A 19,846-nucleotide genomic window follows, 5' to 3' on the forward strand; every position below is an offset into this window, starting at 1 on the left:
ACATAAGTGTATGTATAACCTGATGTTATAGGACGGTCATCTGATGAAGCTTATCAAGGTTAGTCAAAAATTATATATCTTTTGCTGGTTTGTTACGATCGCTAACTTTTGCTACTGGGGAATGGCTTGTGTTTCTGGCTATTATGATAAGCTAATATAACGCTATATTGTGTTTTCGCTGTAAAACACTTAAGAAATTGGAAATATTGGCTGGAATCATAAGATGCCTGTCTTTCATTTGCTGTACACTATGTATTTTTCAGAAATGTTTTATGATGAGTATTTAGGTATTTGACGTTGGTGTCTGTAATTATTATGGCTGCTTTCGGTGCAATTTCTGATTGTAGCTGCAATGTAAACTATGATTTATACCTGAAATATGCACATTTTTCGAACAAAACATAGATTTATTGAATAACATGTTATAAGACTGTCATCTGATGAAGTTGTTTCTTGGTTAGTTTGGTTGGTTCTTGGTTAGTTAGGTTGGCTTTGTGCATGCTACCTGTGCTGTGAAAAATGTCTGTCCTTTTTTGTATTTGGTGGTGAGCTAACATAAATATACGTGCTGTTTTCGCTGTAAAACATTTAAAAAATTGGACATGTTGGCTGGATTCACAAGATGTGTACCTTTCATTTGCTGAATTGGACTTGTTAATGTGTGAAAGTTAAATATTTCTAAAAATTATATTTTGAATTTCGCGCCCTGCACTTGAAGTGGCTGTTGTCATATTGTGGCCGGCCTCGGGCTTGCAGCCAGAAATAGTTAAGAGGGGGGTGCTCTAAAACGCACTCCGTTGCCGCTACCTTGTGGTAGCGGGATGAACTACATACACAATAGATGTTGAGACAAAAAAGCGCATGAAATACACCTAATACTTGTTTCTCTTATTCATTGACTGGAAATTGAAACTACAGAGTGCAATTGTATTGCTATTGATTGAATAAAGACAGGCATATTTTTCTCATCAGACTTCCATCACGGTCACGTGTTATTGCTTGTCTCTGTCCTCATCAGTGTTGTGTAGGTGTTTCCCTCAACTTACGAGGCAGAGGCATTAGTCCCTTTTTAGATCTGTGTAGAGGAGATGTGCAGCCAGGCACTTGTTTCGGGATACTTGATGGGCCGTGTAATAGGGCCTGCAATAAAGCAGCACTGCTGGACTAATTTGGTAATCGCCTCGTTATCAGGCTAGACTGCCAAGCTGCAGCGCGCCCTCATCCCCATGATTCTCCCAGGCCTCTTTGCTTCAGTGGCAGATCTTGTCTTGGAATGGTGAGAGGGAGTTTAAAATGGTGCCTGCTTCTTTTGTCACTTTTTGAATTCTAGGATGCTAAATGGTAATCTAGTCGTATTTTCTTGCCATTGAACCATTTTGGAAACTGTCATGCAAATGCCTACTGTCAGGATGGCACTTCAAGCAGACATCTTTGCTCCGTTGTAAACTGTTGTGAGATATCTTATGGGATACAGAACTAATACATCATGCAGTCAAATTAACCTCAAGTGAAACTTGTTAGAATACTGGCTACCTTTTCATCAATTTAATAACAAACAAAGCTTCATTTCTATTTAAACTGTCCCCTAACTTCCCTAATCAATTCCAGTTACCCTAAATTTAAATATGTATTTGTTTCATAATACCTTTGTTAGAATGAAACCCTTTCAATAACATAACAAGTACATTACATTAGTTAACCAAAGTGAACCAAAATTACCATATTAGAACAAACTGTACTGTGGATTAACAAGTAATATCCAACATTTAGTAATCTCTTGGGTCCAACATAAAATAACAAACAAACCAAAATTGAGACATTCCTTTTCCATTTTCTTGTCACAGACGATGAAACTGTAGATTCAGTCGTTTTCTGTTGCAAGGTCTTTTTGAACAGAATGAGGAAAGAAGTTGTTATAAACAGTCGACGGCAAGGTCGGCATCTACTTTTACGAGGTAAGCACAGAAAAAATGATATATTCAACTAAAATGATACAGTGGGGCAAAAAAGTATTTAGTCAGCCACCAATTGTGCAAGTTCTCCCACTTAAAAAGATGAGAGAGGCCTGTAATTTTCATCATAGGTACACTTCAGACAGACAAAATGAGGGGGAAAAATCCAGAAAATCACATTGTAGGATTTTTTATGAATTTATTTGATGGTGGAAAATAAGTATTTGGTCAATAACAAAAGTTTATCTCAATACTTTGTTATATACCCTTTGTTGGCAATGACAGAGGTCAAACGTTTTCTGTAAGTCTTCACAAGGTTTTTACACACTGTTGCCTGGTATTTTGGCCCATTCCTCCATGCAGATCTCCTCTAGAGCAGTGATGTTTTGGGGCTGTTGCTGGGCAACACGGACTTTCAACTCCCTCCAAAGATTTTCTATGGGGTTGAGATCTGGAGACTGGCTAGGCCACTCCAGGACCTTGAAATGCTTCTTACGAAGCCACTCCTTCGTTGCCCGGGCGGTGTGTTTGGGATCATTGTCATGCTGAAAGACCCAGCCACGTTTCATCTTCAATGCCCTTGCTGATGGAAGGAGGTTTTCACTCAAAAGCTGACGATACATGGCCCCATTCATTTTGTCCTTTACACGGATCAGTCGTTCTGGTCCCTTTGCAGAAAAACAGCCCCAAAGCATGATGTTTCCACCCCCATGCTTCACAGTAGGTATGGGGTTCTTTGGATGCAACTCAGCATTATTTGTCCTCCAAACACGACGAGTTGAGTTTTTACCAAAAAGTTATATTTTGGTTTCATCTGACCATATGACATTCTCACAATCTTCTTCTGGATCATCCAAATGCTCTCTAGCAAACTTCAGACGGGCCTGGACATGTACTTGCTTAAGCAGGGGGACACGTCTGGCACTGCAGGATTTGAGTCCCTGGTGGCGTAGTGTGTTACTGATGGTAGGCTTTGTTACTTTGGTCCCAGCTCTCTGCAGGTCATTCACTTGGTCGGGGGGTGTGGTTCTGGGATTTTTGCTCACCGTTGTGATCATTTTGACCCCACGGGGTGAGATCTTGCGTGGAGCCCCAGATCGAGGGAGATTATCAGTGATCTTGTATGTTTTCCATTTCCTAATAATTGCTCCCACAGTTGATTTCTTCAAACCAAGCTGCTTACCTATTGCAGATTCAGTCTTCCCAGCCTGGTGCAGGTCTACAATTTTGTTTCTGGTGTCCTTTGACAGCTCTTTGGTCTTGGCCATAGTGGAGTTTGGAGTGTGACTGTTTGAGGTTGTGGACAAGTGTCTTTTATACTGATAACAAGTTCAAACAGGTGCCATTAATACAGGTAATGAGTGGAGGACAGAGGAGCCTCTTAAAGAAGAAGTTACAGGTCTGTGAGAGCCAGAAATCTTGCTTGTTTGTAGGTGACCAAATACTTATTTTCCACCATACTTTGCAAATAAATTCATAAAAAATCCTACAATGTGATTTTCTGGATTTTTTTCCCCCTCATTTTGTCTGTCATGGTTGACATGTACCTATGATGAAAATTACAGGCCTCTCATCTTTTTAAGTGGGAGAACTTGCGCAATTGGTGGCTGACTAAATACTTTTTTGCCCCACTGTATATACTTTTACTAACAAGGCAGTTAAGTCCCTCAATCTGAAATCTGACAAGGACAGTAACATTCGGGTTGGGATGGTCATGGAATTTCTGGTGTCGGTGATTGGCATGTCATATGTACGCGGTCAGTTTGGGAAAGCAAATTTTCACCATAAAAATGAACCTTTATAGTAAAGCATTGCATGCATCATCACATTTGCAGACTTTCTATTTAAGATACTACTATCCCGAATGTGATGAGAAATTGGATAATTTAGGCTAATACTACAATTGAATCACTGTTAGCAAAAATGACTTCAATGCAGCAAGTAATGGAGTTGGCTAGGCTATATCATATACATTTCTTCTCCTTTTTTTGCAAGGGAAAAATGTGGCCTTTTATCAACACATTGCATTCAATTTTACTACACTTTATATGAATGGAGAGATTAGCAGAATCTTTTTTAACATGACTTTCAAGTGGCATTGACCCAATAATAAAGACATTGAATATGCACACTCAGTGGGGATATGGGCGATGCTCCACTGGTGCCAATAAGATAGGCTACAGTTTTTTTTATTTTGACAACTAAAAGACAGTCTTTTCATTGTCTTCTCTTTACAGCAATAGCCATTCTAAACTAGGTTTTCCTGTGATTGTATTTTGAAATATTGCGAAATGCCTCTTTCACAACTCAACAATCATCTATTTGCTGTGCTCACTGCCCAAATTGTGCGCCTATCCGACAAGCCCAGTGCAGTCAAAAACTAGATGTTTCTATGTTTTATACAGTATATACATTTCCACACTACGAGGTTAGAATATTACTGTGAACTTGTGAAAATTATGACGAGGGCCTTTTAGTGTAAGAGCTGTTTGAAAAAACTGCCTTAAATTTCTGTCTGTTTTGTTGGGATGGAGTTTTTGCCTGCCTGGTAACATCACTAGGTGGTAAATGAGTTTCAAACCTTTGCCAATAACAGATATTTTTTAATTTTCAGACAGTAATAACAATATTTTTGCCCTTCGAAATTGCTCTTTGCTAAGAAGCTATTTTTGTTTGTTAATTTTAATTGAAAACAGACACAGCAAGGTGCTTAGTGCCTCCAAAAAGTATTCACACACGTTGACTTTTTCCAAATTTTGTTGTTACAGCCTGAATTTGAAATTGATTAATTTAAAATGTTGTGTCACTGGCCTACACACAATACCCCATAATGTCAAACTGTATTTTGTTTTTTAATTAAATGAAAGCTGAAATGTCTTGAGTCAATAAGTATTCAACCCCTTTGTTATGGCAAGACGAAATACATTCAGGAGTAAACATTTGATTAACAAGTCACATAAGTTGCATGGACTCACTGTGTGCAATAATGTGTCTAACATTATTTATTTTTTATGACTGCCTCATTGTTGTACCCCACACATGCATTTATCAGTAAGGTCCCTCAGTCGAGCAGTGCATTTCTCGAGCAGTGCTTTTCAAACACAGATTCAACCACAAAGACCAATGAGCTTTTCCAATGCCTCGCAAAGAGGAGCACCTATTGGAATAGGAACCTATTAGAATAATAAAAAAACGAACATTGAATATCCCTTTGAGAATGGTGAAGTTATTAATTACACTTTGGATGGTGTATCAATACACCCAGTTACTACAAAGATACAGGCGTCCTTCCTAACTACGTTTACAGAGAGGAAGGAAAACGCTTAAGGATTTTACCATGAGGCCAATGGTGACTTTAAAACAGTTAGTTTAATGGCTGTGATAGGAGAAACATTAGGATGGATCAGCAACATTGTATTACTCCACAATACTAACCTAAATGACAGAGTGAAAAGAAGGAAGCCTGTAGAGAATATACACTGCTCAAAAAAATAAAGGGAACACTTAAACAACACTTCTGTGAAATCAAACTGTCCACTTAGGAAGCAACACTGATTGACAATACATTTCACATGCTGTTGTGCAAATGGAATAGACAAAAGGTGGAAATTATAGGCAAGCAAGACACCCCCAATAAAGGAGTGGTTCTGCAGGTGGTGACCACAGACCACTTCTCAGTTCCTATGCTTCCTGGCTGATGTTTTGGTCACTTTTGAATGCTGGCGGTGCTTTCACTCTAGTGGTAGCATGAGACGGAGTCTACAACCCACACAAGTGGCTCAGGTAGTGCAGCTCATCCAGGATGGCACGTCAATGCGAGCTGTGGCAAGAAGGTTTGCTGTGTCTGTCAGCGTAGTGTCCAGAGCATGGAGGCGCTACCAGGAGACAGGCCAGTACATCAGGAGACGTGGAGGAGGCCGTAGGAGGGCAACAACCCAGCAGCAGGACCGCTACCTCCACCTTTGTGCAAGGAGGAGCACTGCCAGAGCCCTGCAAAATGACCTCCAGCAGGCCATTGACTTGGAGTTACATTGTGTTGTTTAAGTGTTCCCTTTATTTTTTTGAGCAGTGTATATATTCAAAACATACACTAAACTAAAATAAAATAAAAAATGTTGGGCTAAAAAATAAACTATGTTCTGAATACAAATCTTTATGTTTTGAGCAAACACATCACTGAATGCCACTCTTCATTTTTTCAAGCATGGTGTTGGCTGCATCATGTTATGGGTACAGTATGCTTGTCATCGGCAAGGACTAAGGAGGGTTTTTGGGGGGGATAAAAATAAACGGAAAAGAGCTAAGCACAGGCAAAGTCGTAGAGGAAAGCCTGGTTCACTCCTCTTTCATACACAAGTCCACCTTTCAGCAGGACAATAACCTAAAACACAAGGCCAGGTATACACTGGGGCTGCTTGCCAAGACAACATTGAATATTCCTAGTTACAGTTTTGACTTAAATCGGCTTGAAAATATATGTCAAGAATTGAAAATGGCTATCTAGCAACGATCAACAACCAACTTGACAGAGCTTGACAAATGTTTTAAAGTATAATTTGCAAATATAATCCTGGTGCACAAAGCTCTTAGAGACGTACCCAGAAAGACTCACAGCTGTAATCACTGCCAAAGGTGATTCTAACATGTATTGACTCAGGGGTGTGAATATTTATGCAAATTAGATTTCTGTATTTCATTTTCAATACATTTGTAAAAATGTCTAAAAGCAAGTTTTCACTTTGTCATTATGGGGTATTGTATGTAGATGGGTGAGAGAAAAATATGTATTCATTTTTAATTCATACTGTAACACAACAACATGTGGAATAAGTCAAGGGTATGGCACTGTCGTTGTTACCCCCAAAATGATTTGATTTTGAGATAAAAACAGCTGCATTGGACCTTTTAAAACAATCCACAGCTCATGTTTTTTTAAATAAGCTAATGATCCTCTGATCCTCCAAATCTTGCTTTCTGGTGTAGTAGCCTATTTTGAATGATTTTATGTATTTCTGTATAGACAGGAGTAGGCTAATTAACTATATAATTTTTTCAATTTAGTGCAGTTTACTAGCCTAATGGCTGTGCCGCATATGGAACTCTTGCTGTTGAATAATTCATGAATTGTCAGACACACACAATCTTTTTTAAGAAGAGACATTTATTTATTTAACATAAAGCAATAAAAATGTGCATTGTATTAAAGAAAGTCCAGGCTACTAAAGTGCCATATGCTAGCACTTCTACAATAACTTACTACTAACAGCAGCAACATAAATAGGTAAGAGCACATATTAACAGTAGATCAATAGGCCTATAATAAAACAAAAATCATTAAATATAGAATAAAAAATCTTTATTTTATTGCAAACGGCGACGGCTGGTAAAATGCAAACTACGCATCATCTTCTACCTCCAGCTCCAGGTTTTGTGCCAGTAAGGTGAGCTTATTGACTTTGTCCAGCTTGAGGCATGAGTGGACAGGGGTAACAATATTCCCTGCAGTGCTGAACATTTGCTCTAATGCGGGGCTCATGTATCTGCGTGCCAGCTTCCACATCAAAGGATAGCAAGTCTGGTTGTCTCGCCACCAGGTCAGGGGATTATCCTTTGGGTCAGGCTGTTCCTGTAGGTAGCGAGTCAGTTTGGTGTCTGCACAGACTGTGAGGGGTACATGGCTGTTGCTCGCTCCAAAATACTCTGTACCATTTTCTGTTTCGTTCCCCACCCAAGAAATCCTGTGGAATTAAACATAGTTTATATACCAATTCCTCATCCATATACACTTGAAGTCAGAAGTTTACATACACTTAGGTTGGAGTCATTAAAGCTAGTTTTTCAACCACTCCACAAATTCCTTGTTAACAAACTATAGTTTTGGCAAGTCGGTTCGGACACCTACTTACATATATACCCACATAATTTTCCTCCCTCATGATGCTATCTATTTTGTGAAGGGCCCCAGTCCCTCCTGCAGCAAAGCACCCCCACACCATGATGCTGCGACCCCCGTGCTTCATGGTTGGGATGGTGTTCTTCGGCTTGCAAGCGTCCTTCCTTTTCCTCCAAACATAACGATGGTCATGATGGCCAAACAGTTATATTTTTGTTTCATCAGACCAGAGGACATTTCTCCAAAAAGTACGATCTTTGTCCCCATGTGCAGTTGCAAACCGTAGTCTGCCTTTTTTTATGGGGGTTTTGGAGCAATGGCTTCTTCCTTGCTGAGCGGTCTTTCAGGTTATGTCGATATAGGACTCGTTTTACTGTGGATATAGATACTTTTGTACCTGTTTCCTACAGCATCTTCACATGGTCCTTTGCTGTTGTTCTGGGATTGATTTGCACTTTTCTCACCAAAGTACGTTCATCTCTAGGAGACAGAACGCGTCTCCTTCCTGAGTGGTATGATGGCTGCGTGGTCCCATGGTGTTTATACTTGCATACATTGTTTGTACAGATGAACGTGGTACCTTCAGGCGTTTGGAAATTGCTCCCAAGGATGAACCAGACTTGTGGAGGTCTACAATGTTTTTTTCTGAGGTCTTGGCTGATTTTTTTTTTGATTTTACTATGATGTCAAGCAAAGAGGCTGAGTTTGAAAGTAGGCCTTGAAATACATCCACATGTACACCTCCAATTGACTCAAATTATGTCAATTAGCCTATCAGAAGCTTTTAAAGCCGTGACATCATTTTCTGGAATTTTCTAAGCTGTTTAAAGGGACAGTCAACTTAGTGTATGTAAACTTTTGACCCACTGGAATTGTGATACAGTGAATTGTAAGTGAAATAATCTGTCTGTTAACAATTGTTGGAAAAATTACTTGTGTCATGCACAAAGTAGATGTCCTAAACGACTTGCCAAAACTATAGTTTGTTAACAAGAAATTTGTGGAGTGGTTGAAAAACGGGTTTTAATGACTCCAACCTAAGTGTATGTAAACCTCCGACTTCAACTGTACCTTCTCCCCAGTAACTCTGTCAAATGTACAAATTATTCTTCCTTTAAGTGCTCGCAATTTATCAGTGTCCCGATTTTGTATAGTGTGCCTCGAGCAAGACTTGTGCCATACTGAGTTGCCGCTGACCAGATGTGGATGGCGTGGCAGTAGCAGCAGCTGTGGTGGCTAACCCAAGTTTGGCATAGGCCGTAGGGTGGTTAATCCTCAGGTGGTTCCAAAGATTTTTGGTGCTGAAATTATTAGTAGGAATGGTTTTTGCACATATTCTGCAAACAGGCTGGTCCAAGTCATCTGGTTCTCTATCGTTGCTAGGTTTGAAACAGAAATGTGCGCAAATGTTTTTCACCTCACTCCTCCGATCTACTGTAATAATGATAAGGCCAGATGTGAAGGTCAGAAGCTACCCCCCCCCCCCCTTCATCTACCCTGTAGGCTATAGGATCGACGGGTACTATAGGTACCCCTGGTCCCAACTTCTTTCCTATCCGCACCCCACCCCCGCGTATAGGGGATTTGCTGATTATGGTGCATCAAAAGATAGTTGGAAAGACGAGGAGATGTATACAGTTAGCAAAACAATAACATATCATCAATAGTTAACACTCCCACAATGGGTAAAGTATATCTACATTCAAATCAAGTTAATCATTTATTTTATTCAAAACAAAGGTTTTTTATACAGTTTTGATGGTTATTTCATTTTCATGACGGTCTTCATCAAAGACCGCCAATGTCATGGTTATCCAGTTACCGTTACAGCCCTAAAATACAGTCACAAAATTACCATGAATTTCTATATTCACCTCAATACCAATTAATGCTCAAATTCCTCTTGAACTAATATTAGCAAGGCAATTATGAACAGGGTTATGATTTTTCAGTATAATATGCAACCCTCAATCAATCAATCAGTGAAATGTATTTTATAAATCCCTTTTTACATCAGCAGTTGTTAAAAGTGCTTATACAGATGTGCAGCCTAAAACCCCAATGAGCAAAAAATGCAGATGTGAAAGCACAGTGGATATGAAAATATCCCAAAAAAGGCATGAAGCTAGGAAGAAACCTAAAAAGGAACTTGGCTCTGAGGGGTGGCCAATCCTCTTCTGGCTGTGTCGGGTGGAGATTATTAGAATACATGGCCATTAAGGCCAGATTGTTTTACACTGACATTTAAACTTTCATGTGGGCAATTTGCTCAATTAGTTAGACAGTGTTTCTATGGTACATTGAGGCAGAATGTTCCATGTTTGTTTCCATTAGCATCCCCAGTCCCTGACTGCTGCACACCTATCAGCAGAGCAGTGACGAAATGAAAGGGCAACCGCCCTACTAGCTACTGTAGCAAGGTTGAATTCCCTCCTCCATGCTGAAAATGTCAGAAGAATCTTGTTTTTCCTAATTACTTTAACTTCAGGGTCGAACGAGGATTAACACAGTATTAACTTCTTATGGCTGCTTCCCGCTACCGGGATGGATATGACAGCAGCCAGATAAAGTGCAGGGCGCCAAATAAAAAATAAAAAAATCTCATAATTAAAATTCCTCAAACATACATGTGTCTTATATCATTTTAAAGTTATTCTTGTTGTTAATCCCACCAAAGTATCCGATTTCAAATATGCTTTTCAGCGAAAGCACTACAAACGATTATGTTAGGTCACCATCAAACCACAATAAACACAGTCATTTTTCCAGCGAAAGATAGCAGTCAGAAAAAGCAGAAATAGAGATAAAATTAATCACTAACCTTTGACTATCTTCATCAGATGACACTCATAGGACTTCATGTTACACAATACATGCATGTTTTGTTTGATAAAGTTCATATCTATAACAAAAAATCTGAGTTTACATTGGCACATTACATTCACTAGTTCCAAAAACATCCAGTGATAGTGCATAGCCACATCGTTCAACAGAAAAACTAATCATAAATGTAGATGATAATACAAGTTATACACATGGAATTATAGATATACCTCTCCTTAATGCAACCGCTGTGTCAGATTTCAAAAAAACTTTACGGAAAAAGCAAATCATGCAATAATCTGAGATGGAGCTCAGAACAATAGCCAAATTAGCCGCCATGTTGGACTCAACAGAAACCAGAAAATACATGATAAATGTTTCCTTACTTTTGATGAACTTCATCAGAATGCATTCCTAGGAATCCCACGTCCACAATAAATGCTTGATTTGTTCGATAATGTCCGTTATTTATGTCCAATTAGCTGCGTTGGTTCGCGCCTTCTGTAAACAATTCCAAAGTCAGAAAGCGCCTCCACTATAACGTGAGGAAATGTCCAAAAGTTCCGTAACAGTCAGTAGAAACATGTCAAACGATGTACTGAATCAATCTTTAGACTGTTGTTAACATCTTGAATAACGTTCCAACCGGAGAATTAGACTGACTTCAGAAGAGCGATGGAACGGACGTCCTACTCATGTGAAGGCGCATGGTGAATGCGTGATCAGCTCGTGGAAGTGATTACTCATTCCTGTCTCCTTCGGCTCCCCTTCACATTAGTCATCAGACGAAGTTCTGTTGACTGTTGACATCTAGTGGAAGCCGTAGGAAGTTAAAACTCATCTATATCTCGCTGTCATTTCAATTGAGAGCTTTGTTGAAAATCTGACACCTCAGAAACAATTCAAACAGGAAGTGGAACTTCTCAGGTTTTTGCCTGCCATATGAGTTCTGTTATACTCACAGACATAATTCAAACAGTTTTAGAAACTTCAGAGTGTTTTCTATCCAATATGAATAATATGCATATATTAGCAACTGGGACTAAGGAGCAGGCCGTTTAATATGGGCACCTCTGTGCACCTTTCATCCAAGCTACTCAATATTGCCCCTGCAGCCATAAGTTAAGAGCAGCGGGCAGCTCAGGTTAGAAGTTAATGTCAGGATTTGCATTTTAATTAAATTGCAGATACGTGAAGGAGGAGTTGGGAACATCCAATTTGATTTGTCTCCTAATCTGTATATGAGGGCATCGTAGGGCAGTTGGTTTCCCTGCTGCCAGCTGGGGGTTTTGGTGGGCACAGCGGTAGCGGTGTGTGCCAGCGTGATACCATCCTGTTGGGTGGTGACACTTCAGTTCATCCTGTGTTGGTTACGCCAGTCTCTGTTGATCTTTCTTATCTCTCCTCTTTTTTTCCTTCTACTAAATGTATTGGGAAATCACGGTATTTACTCTAAAGCTTTTTTACATGGCACATATTGCACTTTTACTTTCTTCTCCAACACTTTGTTTTTGCATTATTTAAACCAAATTGAACATGTTTCATTATTTATTTGAGGCTAAATTGATTTTATTGATGTATTATATTAAGTTAAAATAAGTGTTCATTCAGTATTGTTGTAATTGTCATTACTACAAATAAAAAATAAAATCGGCCGATTAAATCGGTATTGGCTTTTTTGTCCTCCAATAAATCGGTATCGGCGTTGAAAAATGATAAATGGTCAACCTCTAATTTGTTATGATAATGTACTTCTGTTTGGCTAGTGAGTTTTTCTGAAATGGGGCTTTCGTAAAGAATTAACTGACTATCCCTGTGAAGGAACCTGACCTTCCTGAGTCAGTGTTCTATGTCCCAGGGAACTCCTAATTCAACAATGCAGGGAGAATGTGTTTCTACACTCCCATTATATCAACACAATCAGGGCGCGCCTGTAAAACAAAAGGGGACAGAACAAAAGACAAAACCCTTTTTTTGCAACAAAAGTGAAAGAAAAGTCAAATGCCCCATCAAGTGATCACAGGTCAGGCCAACACAATGTAATGTTGTGATTGTGAACACAGAACGATTTTAATCGTCCTAATGATGAGGACTGTCAACCGCCATTTACTGTCAAAGCCTGCTTGATTGGTTATGTAACTCACCCAGTTCAGACACTCACACCAATGCACGCACACGCTCAGGCATATATTCTTACAGGGACACACATGCTTGCAAGCTTAAACACACTCTTGCATGAGCCTTCATATTTACTATATCTTAAAAATGCAAGCTCAAGCAAAGTCAATTACCATCCAGTATGAATTGTGTGCCAGTACGCTGCCCTGAAGTCTCAGTGGGTGTTTTAAGAGAAATGGGGCTAAGAGACACTCTCCTGTAGAGTAGCAGCACCATCTACTTATCTGTACATTATACATTTAATCAAACACTTTCCATAATAGTTATGACTAAAGGCCTTTGTTGTTGTTCACCTTAAACTAGTGCTACTTGAAAATGTGTAGCATTGTGTACAATAGGGTTGTCTTGGCTGTGTGCTTAGGGTTGTTGTCCTGTTGGAAGGTGAACCTTCACCCCAGTCTGAGGTGCTAAGTACTCTCGAGCAGGTTTTCATCAAGGATCTCTGTACTTTATTCCGTTCATCTTTCCCTCAATCCTGACTAGTCTCCCAGTCCCTGCCGCTGAAAAACATCCCCACAGCATGATGCTGCCACCACCATGCTTCACCGTAGGGATGGTATTTTGCCAGGTGATGAGTGCTGCCTGGTTTCCTCCAGTTGTGACAATTGGCATTCAGGCCAAAGAGTTCAGACTTGGTTTCATCAGATCAGATAATATTCTTCCTCATGGTCTGAGAGTCTTTAGATGCCTTTTCGCAAACTCCAAGCAGCCTGTCATGTGCCTTTCACTGAGGAGTGGCTTCTGTCTGGCCACTCTACCATAAAGGCCTGATTGGTAGAGTGCTGCAGAGATGGTTGTCCTTCTGGAAGGTTCTCCCACCTCCACAGAGGAACTCTGGAGCTCTGTCAGAGTGACGATCGGGTTCTTAGTCACCTCCCTGACCAAGGCCCTTCTCCACCGATTGCTCAGTTTGGCTGGGCGGCCAGCTCTAGGAAAAGTCTTGGTGGTTCCAAACTCCTTCCATTTAAGAATAAGAGAGGCCAATTTGTTCTTGGGGACCTTCAATGCTGCAGAAATGTTTTGGTACCCTTCCCCAGATCTGTGCCTCTACAGAATCCTGTCTCGGAGCTCTACAGACAATTCCTTCGAACTCCTGTTTTGATTTTTGCTCAACTGTGGGACCTTCTATAGGCAGGCGTGTGCCTTTTCAAATCATGTCCAATCAATTGAATTTACCACAGGTGGACTCCAATCAAGTTGTAGAAAACATCAAGGATGATCAATGGCAACAGGATGCACCTGAGCTCATTTCAATTCTCATAGCAAAGTGTCAGAAAACTTGTGTAAATAAGTAATCTGTTTTTTATTTGTAATACATTTGCAAACATTTTCTTTTAACCTGTTTTCACTTTGTCATTATGGGGTATTGTGTGTAGATTGATCAGGAAAAAAATGAATTTAATCCATTTTAGATTAAGTCTGTAACATAACAAAATTTGGAAAAAGTGAAGGGGTCTGAATACTTTCCGAATGCACTGTACAGTATATCTACCACAGTTATATACCCTTGAAAGTGCCTCGGCTATGGCATGTTTGTTTGTCTGTAAGGTTACACTATGGCTTTTAAAACGCCAACACGAAACCTTCTATGGTGATAGATTCAAAGTGCCACTGAATAGGCATTTTTCTTTTCTGTAAAGGAATGCCGCTTCTGAAGTGGAAATAATGCCCATCACTAGGCGCACAGAACTGTCAATCCAATAATCTCGAGCAGCCTGCGCATAGACCACAATCTTCTAAAAAAGTACTTTAGAGTTTACTTGAAAATAAAATGAGATTTTCTGGATTTTTGTTTTAGATTCCGCAAATTAGTTCGCAACGAGCCAGACGGCCCAAACTGTTGCATATACCCTGACTCTGCGTACAATGAACGCAAGAGAGGTGACACAATTTCACCTGGTTAATATTGCCTGCTAACCTGGATTTCTTTGAGCTAAATATGCAGGTTTAAAATATATACTTCTGTGTTTTGATTTTAAGAAAGGCATTGATGTTTATGGTTAGGTACAGTTGTGCAACGATTGTGCTTTTTTCGCAAATGCGCTTTTGTTAAATCATCCCCCGTTTGGCGAAGTTGGCTGTCTTTGTTAGGAAGAAATAGTCTTCACACAGTTTGCAATGAGCTAGGCGGCCCAAACTGCTGCATATACCCTGACTCTGTTGCAAGAGAAGTGACACCATTTTTCCTAGTTAAAAGAAATTCATGTTGGCAGGCAATATTAACTAAATATGCATGTTTAAAAATATATACTTGTGTATTGATTTTAAGAAAGGCATTGATGTTTATGGTTAGGTACACGTTGGAGCAACGACAGTCCTTTTTCGCGAATGCCACCGCATCGATTATATGCAACGCAGGACACGCTAGATAAACTAGTAATATCATCAGCCATGTGTAGTTAACTAGTCATTATGATTGATTGATTGTTTTTTATAAGATAAGTTTAATGCTAGCTAGCAACTTACCTTGGCTTCTTACTGCATTCGCGTAACAGGCAGGCTCCTCATGGAGAGCAATGTAATCAGGTGGTTAGAGTGTTGGACTAGTTAACCGTAAGGTTGCAAGATGGAATCCCCGAGCTGACAAGGTAAAAATCTGTTGTTCTGCCCCTGAACAAGGCAGTTAAAACCTGTTTGGGCTGCAGGGGCAGTATTGAGTAGCCAGATAAAATGTGCCCATTTCAAACGGCCTCGTACTCAATTCTTGCTCGTACAATATGCATATTATTATTACTATTGGATAGAAAACACTCTCTAGTTTCTAAAACTGTTTGAATTATATCTGTGAGTGAAACAGAACTCATTCTGCAGCAAACTTCCTGACAGGAAGTGGAAAGTCTGAAATTGAGGCTCTGTTCCAGGGGCTGCCTATTAAATCCCTTGTTATTTATTAGTTTAGATGCACTTCATACGTCTTCCACTAGATGTCGACAAGGAGTGAGAGAAGAAATGGACTGTGTAACTTGATCTGGACTCGAATTACAGCTCATGGAATGACGTGTCCTCCATTTCCTGTTTTCAGGAAGACGCGAAGAGAGACATGGATTTGCCTTCTGTTTAGCTGCCGTTATGGACGACTAATATCTCTGGCTTTGATTTTATTTGATACATGTGACCATATCATCGTAAAGTATGTTTTTTCAATATAGTTTAATCAGATTATTGAACATTTTTCTGGAGTTTTGCCGTGTTCCGTTCTCTTCCGTTTGTTGACATGGAGAGCGTCGTGCCACCTGGCTAGTGTGCTTGCTGAATCGAGAGGGATAATGGACGTTCTAAATCCAAACAACGATTGTTCTTGACAAAGGACACCTTGTCCAACATTCTGATGAAAGATCAGCAAAAGTATGAAACATTTTATGATGCTATTTCATATATCTGTCGTACATGTGAACTAGTCGCCGACGCCCAACGTTTGGGTACTCTAGCTATACCGAAGCTGCATATCGTAATGAAGTTATTTTTTAGAATTCTAACACTGCGATTTCATTAAGAACTAATGGATCTATCATTTCCTATACAACATGTATTTTTTAGTTATGTTTATGAATAGTCATTTGGTCAGAATATGTGTGTCATAAAAGTGTCAGAAAAATCCGGACGTTGTGGGACAAAAGAGCTACATTAGCAGAATGTATAACCACTGATTTCAGCTCTAAATATGCACATTTTCGAACAAAACATAAGTGTATGTATAACCTGATGTTATAGGACTGTCATCTCATGAAGAATATCAAGGTTAGTCAAAAATTATATATCTTTTGCTTGTTTGTTGAGATCGCTAACCTTTTGCTACTGGGAAATGGCATGTCTTTCTGGCTATTGTGGTAAGCTAATATAACGCTATATTTTGTTTTCGCTGTAAAACACTTAATAAATCGGAAATATTAGCTGGAATCACAAGATGCCTGTCTTTCATTTGCTGTACACTATGTATTTTTCAGAAATGTTTTATGATGAGTAATTAGGTATTTGACGTTGGTGTCTGTAATTATTATGGCTGCTTTCGGTGCAATTTCTGATTGTAGCTGCAATGTAAACTATGATTTATACCTGAAATATGCACATTTTTCGAACAAAACATAGATTTATTGAATAACATGTTATAAGACTGTCATCTGATGAAGTTGTTTGTTGGTTGGTTCTTGGTTAGTTAGGTTGGCTTTGTGCATGCTACCTGTGCTGTGAAAAATGTCTGTGCTTTTTTGTATTTGGTGGTGAGCTAACATAAATATACGTGCTGTCTTCGCTGTAAAACATTTAAAAAATCGGACATGTTGGCTGGATTCACAAGATGTGTACCTTTCATATGCTGTATTGGACTTGTTAATGTGTGAAAGTTAAATATTTAAAAAAATATATCTTTTGAATTTCGCGCCCTGCACTTGAAGTGGCTGTTGTCATAAGTGTACCGGCGTCGGGCTGCAGCCATAAGAAGTTAACCCACCGTTCCTAGGCCGTCATTGAAAATAAGAATGTGTTCTTAACTGACTTGCCTAGTTAAATAAAGGTGTAAAAAAAAAAATAGAACTTTTTTTTTTTTTTTTATCGGCCAAATCGTTGTCCAAAAATATACCCATTTCCGATTGTTATGAAAATTTGAAATCGGTCGACCTCTATAACAAATGTAAAAGCAACACTTCACCCAAATTTGTTTTGCCTGCTCTCTCACCCGACTTTAACACTGAAGTGGCATTTTGCAATGAACGGAGATTGCCTTGGTCCCCCCCCCCCCCCAAAAAAAAGAACAGAGGTGCTTGTTAAAGGCAAGGCATCACTTCCCCCATGTTCTTGTGGAGAGATCTCAACAGAATCCGAGGACAGTGTTGAATCACCATGCCATTCCTCACACCTACAAATCCCCCTTACAGCATGACGGCACCTAAATCAACTCTACAGAGTAAAGACCCAGGGCCATACAGTCACCACACAACCTGCCTCCCTGCTATTCTCTTTATTGACATGAACCATAGGAGGGGGAACTCAACCAGCATAGGAGGGGGGACTCAACCAGCATCCAGGCCGGAACCACCCTGCCCAGGGAAACAAGTGAGAAGCAAGAAAGAGACGGAAGAGTCTCTGGGCTCTCTCTCAGTAGAAGGGGGGATAAACGGGATCTGGATGGAGGTAAAGAGCTCTCATCCCTCCTTCTCTGTTTTCAGGGGAAGAGGAGTTTTTTTAAGGGATTGGAGGGAGACATAGAGGAAGACTTGACACCTGTGTCCCAATACAAGTACTTAGTTTTCACTACTGTGAGGAAGATGCTAAATTAAGACTTCTCCTTCCCTGGACTGTAATGAAATCCAGAGCCTTGAGGGAAGTCAAATCTGCTATCTATCTTTTGGTGATTTAGCCTGTCTGGTAGAGAAACCGGGGAAAGCTTTTCTTCCTCCCAGTAGGTCTGTGTGAGCGGACGGCTTTGACTTTATCAAGTTAACTTCCTTTGAAGGAAAGCAGAGGAGAGAGGAGAGTAAGACCAGCTGGCATCCCATCTGCTTTGGGCTGTCATCTACCCCGCTGCACCACAACTCTGCCAGTTATCTATCAGTCAGTCAGCCTACCTGTATACACTCTACAGTGTGGATTCCGTTTTGGAAGACATGTTAAAATGACTGTCCGAGATTCTTACTTTTAATTCACGCTTCGTTTTACCTACATAAGGACAAGTTATAAGATAAATAACTGCCTAATTGGAGCATGTGAATAAACCTTTGATTGGGATCTGTCCCTGTTTGGGAGTGTTCAAAGGATCTACATTTGTTGTTCGAAGGATCTACATTTGTAACACGGAACCCAAACCGGCTGCGCGCGTGCGCTATCGTGCATAAATTTATTTTGCCCCCCAACACCAAACATGATCACGACACGCAGATTAAAATATCAAAACAAACTCTGAACCAATGACATTAATTTGGGGACAGGTCGAAAAGCATTGAACATGTATGGCAATTTAGCTAGTTAGCTTACACTTTCTAGCTAACGTTAATTTGTCCTATTTAGCTAGCTTGCTGTTGCTAGCTAATTTGTCCTGGGATATAAACATTGAGTTGTTATTTTACCTGAAATGCACAAGGATCTCTACTCCGACAATTAATCCACACATAAAACGGCCAACCGAATCGTTTCTAGTCATCTCTCCTCCTTCCAGGCTTTTTCTTTGTTTAACTTATATGGTGATCGCATCTAAACTTTCATTGTATTACCATGACTACCGGCAAAACAGTTCGTCTTTCAATCACCCACGTGGGTATAACCAATGAGGAAATGGCACGTGGGTACCTGCTTCTATAAACCAATGAGGAGATGGGAGAGGCCGGACTTGCAGCGCGATCTGCGTCAGAAATAGGAATGAGTTCTATTTTAGCCCTTGGCGTCGCAGATGCGAGCAGTGTGGGTGCAATAATTGAATAACATGGATTTCTACATTTATTTTGCGACGCTCGCACACGCGACGTGTCCGGTCTGGTCAGCATGTTTGTGTCATTGCATGGGATGTTTGGTCCTGAACTGTAACCCCAAGGGGCCATCCTCTTCTAACAGTGAAAGCATCAGTTACATTGAGTTCCGTTGTATTTCTATTCCTTCCACAGCCAGCAAGTTGAGAGGAGCACATTGTTAGAGCTGGCCCCTTTTTCTTTTCTTTTTTTTGTGGTGTTTCTTTTTGTCCATTGTGCATACAGAACATTGCAGTACCAGTCCCCAGTTCTGCTGAAGAATGGCTCGTTCACAACCTTGGAACAACTGATGAAAAAACAATTCCATTGTCCTCCTTCCCAGACAACAAAATAACCCAAGCAAGGTCAACAATAGAATACACTTCAAAGCAAAAACAATGCTCAAAACTGTTTAAATTGGCGCCTCCCTTGGATATATCACCACATAAAGCAATAATTATAAAGCACTGTCAGAGTAATGGCTCTGAAGTCAACGCTTTGAGGAGATGGAGGTCCCGGACCAAAAGCAGCGATTGTTAGCATTGTGGGTCGACGGCAGGGCGCGC

At 40.0% G+C, this 19,846-nt stretch overlaps 1 protein-coding gene across 3 annotated transcripts in view; it reads left to right on the top strand.

Annotated features, from left to right (window-relative positions):
- The window catches only part of LOC129813043 (syntaxin-binding protein 6-like), a 154,763-nt gene that overhangs the window by 123,786 nt on the left and 11,131 nt on the right, over nucleotides 1-19,846 (top strand). The window contains exon 5 of one of the 3 annotated variants that reach the window (XM_055865187.1): nucleotides 1,845-1,955. The exons of the other annotated variants lie outside the window; for them this stretch is intronic. Within the exon in view, the coding sequence (XP_055721162.1) occupies nucleotides 1,845-1,955 (111 nt within the window). The remainder of the gene's footprint in view (nucleotides 1-1,844; nucleotides 1,956-19,846) is intronic. 3 annotated transcript variants of the gene reach the window in all.

This window comes from Salvelinus fontinalis, chromosome 16 (assembly GCF_029448725.1).
Source record: "Salvelinus fontinalis isolate EN_2023a chromosome 16, ASM2944872v1, whole genome shotgun sequence".
Classification (NCBI taxonomy): domain Eukaryota; kingdom Metazoa; phylum Chordata; class Actinopteri; order Salmoniformes; family Salmonidae; genus Salvelinus; species Salvelinus fontinalis.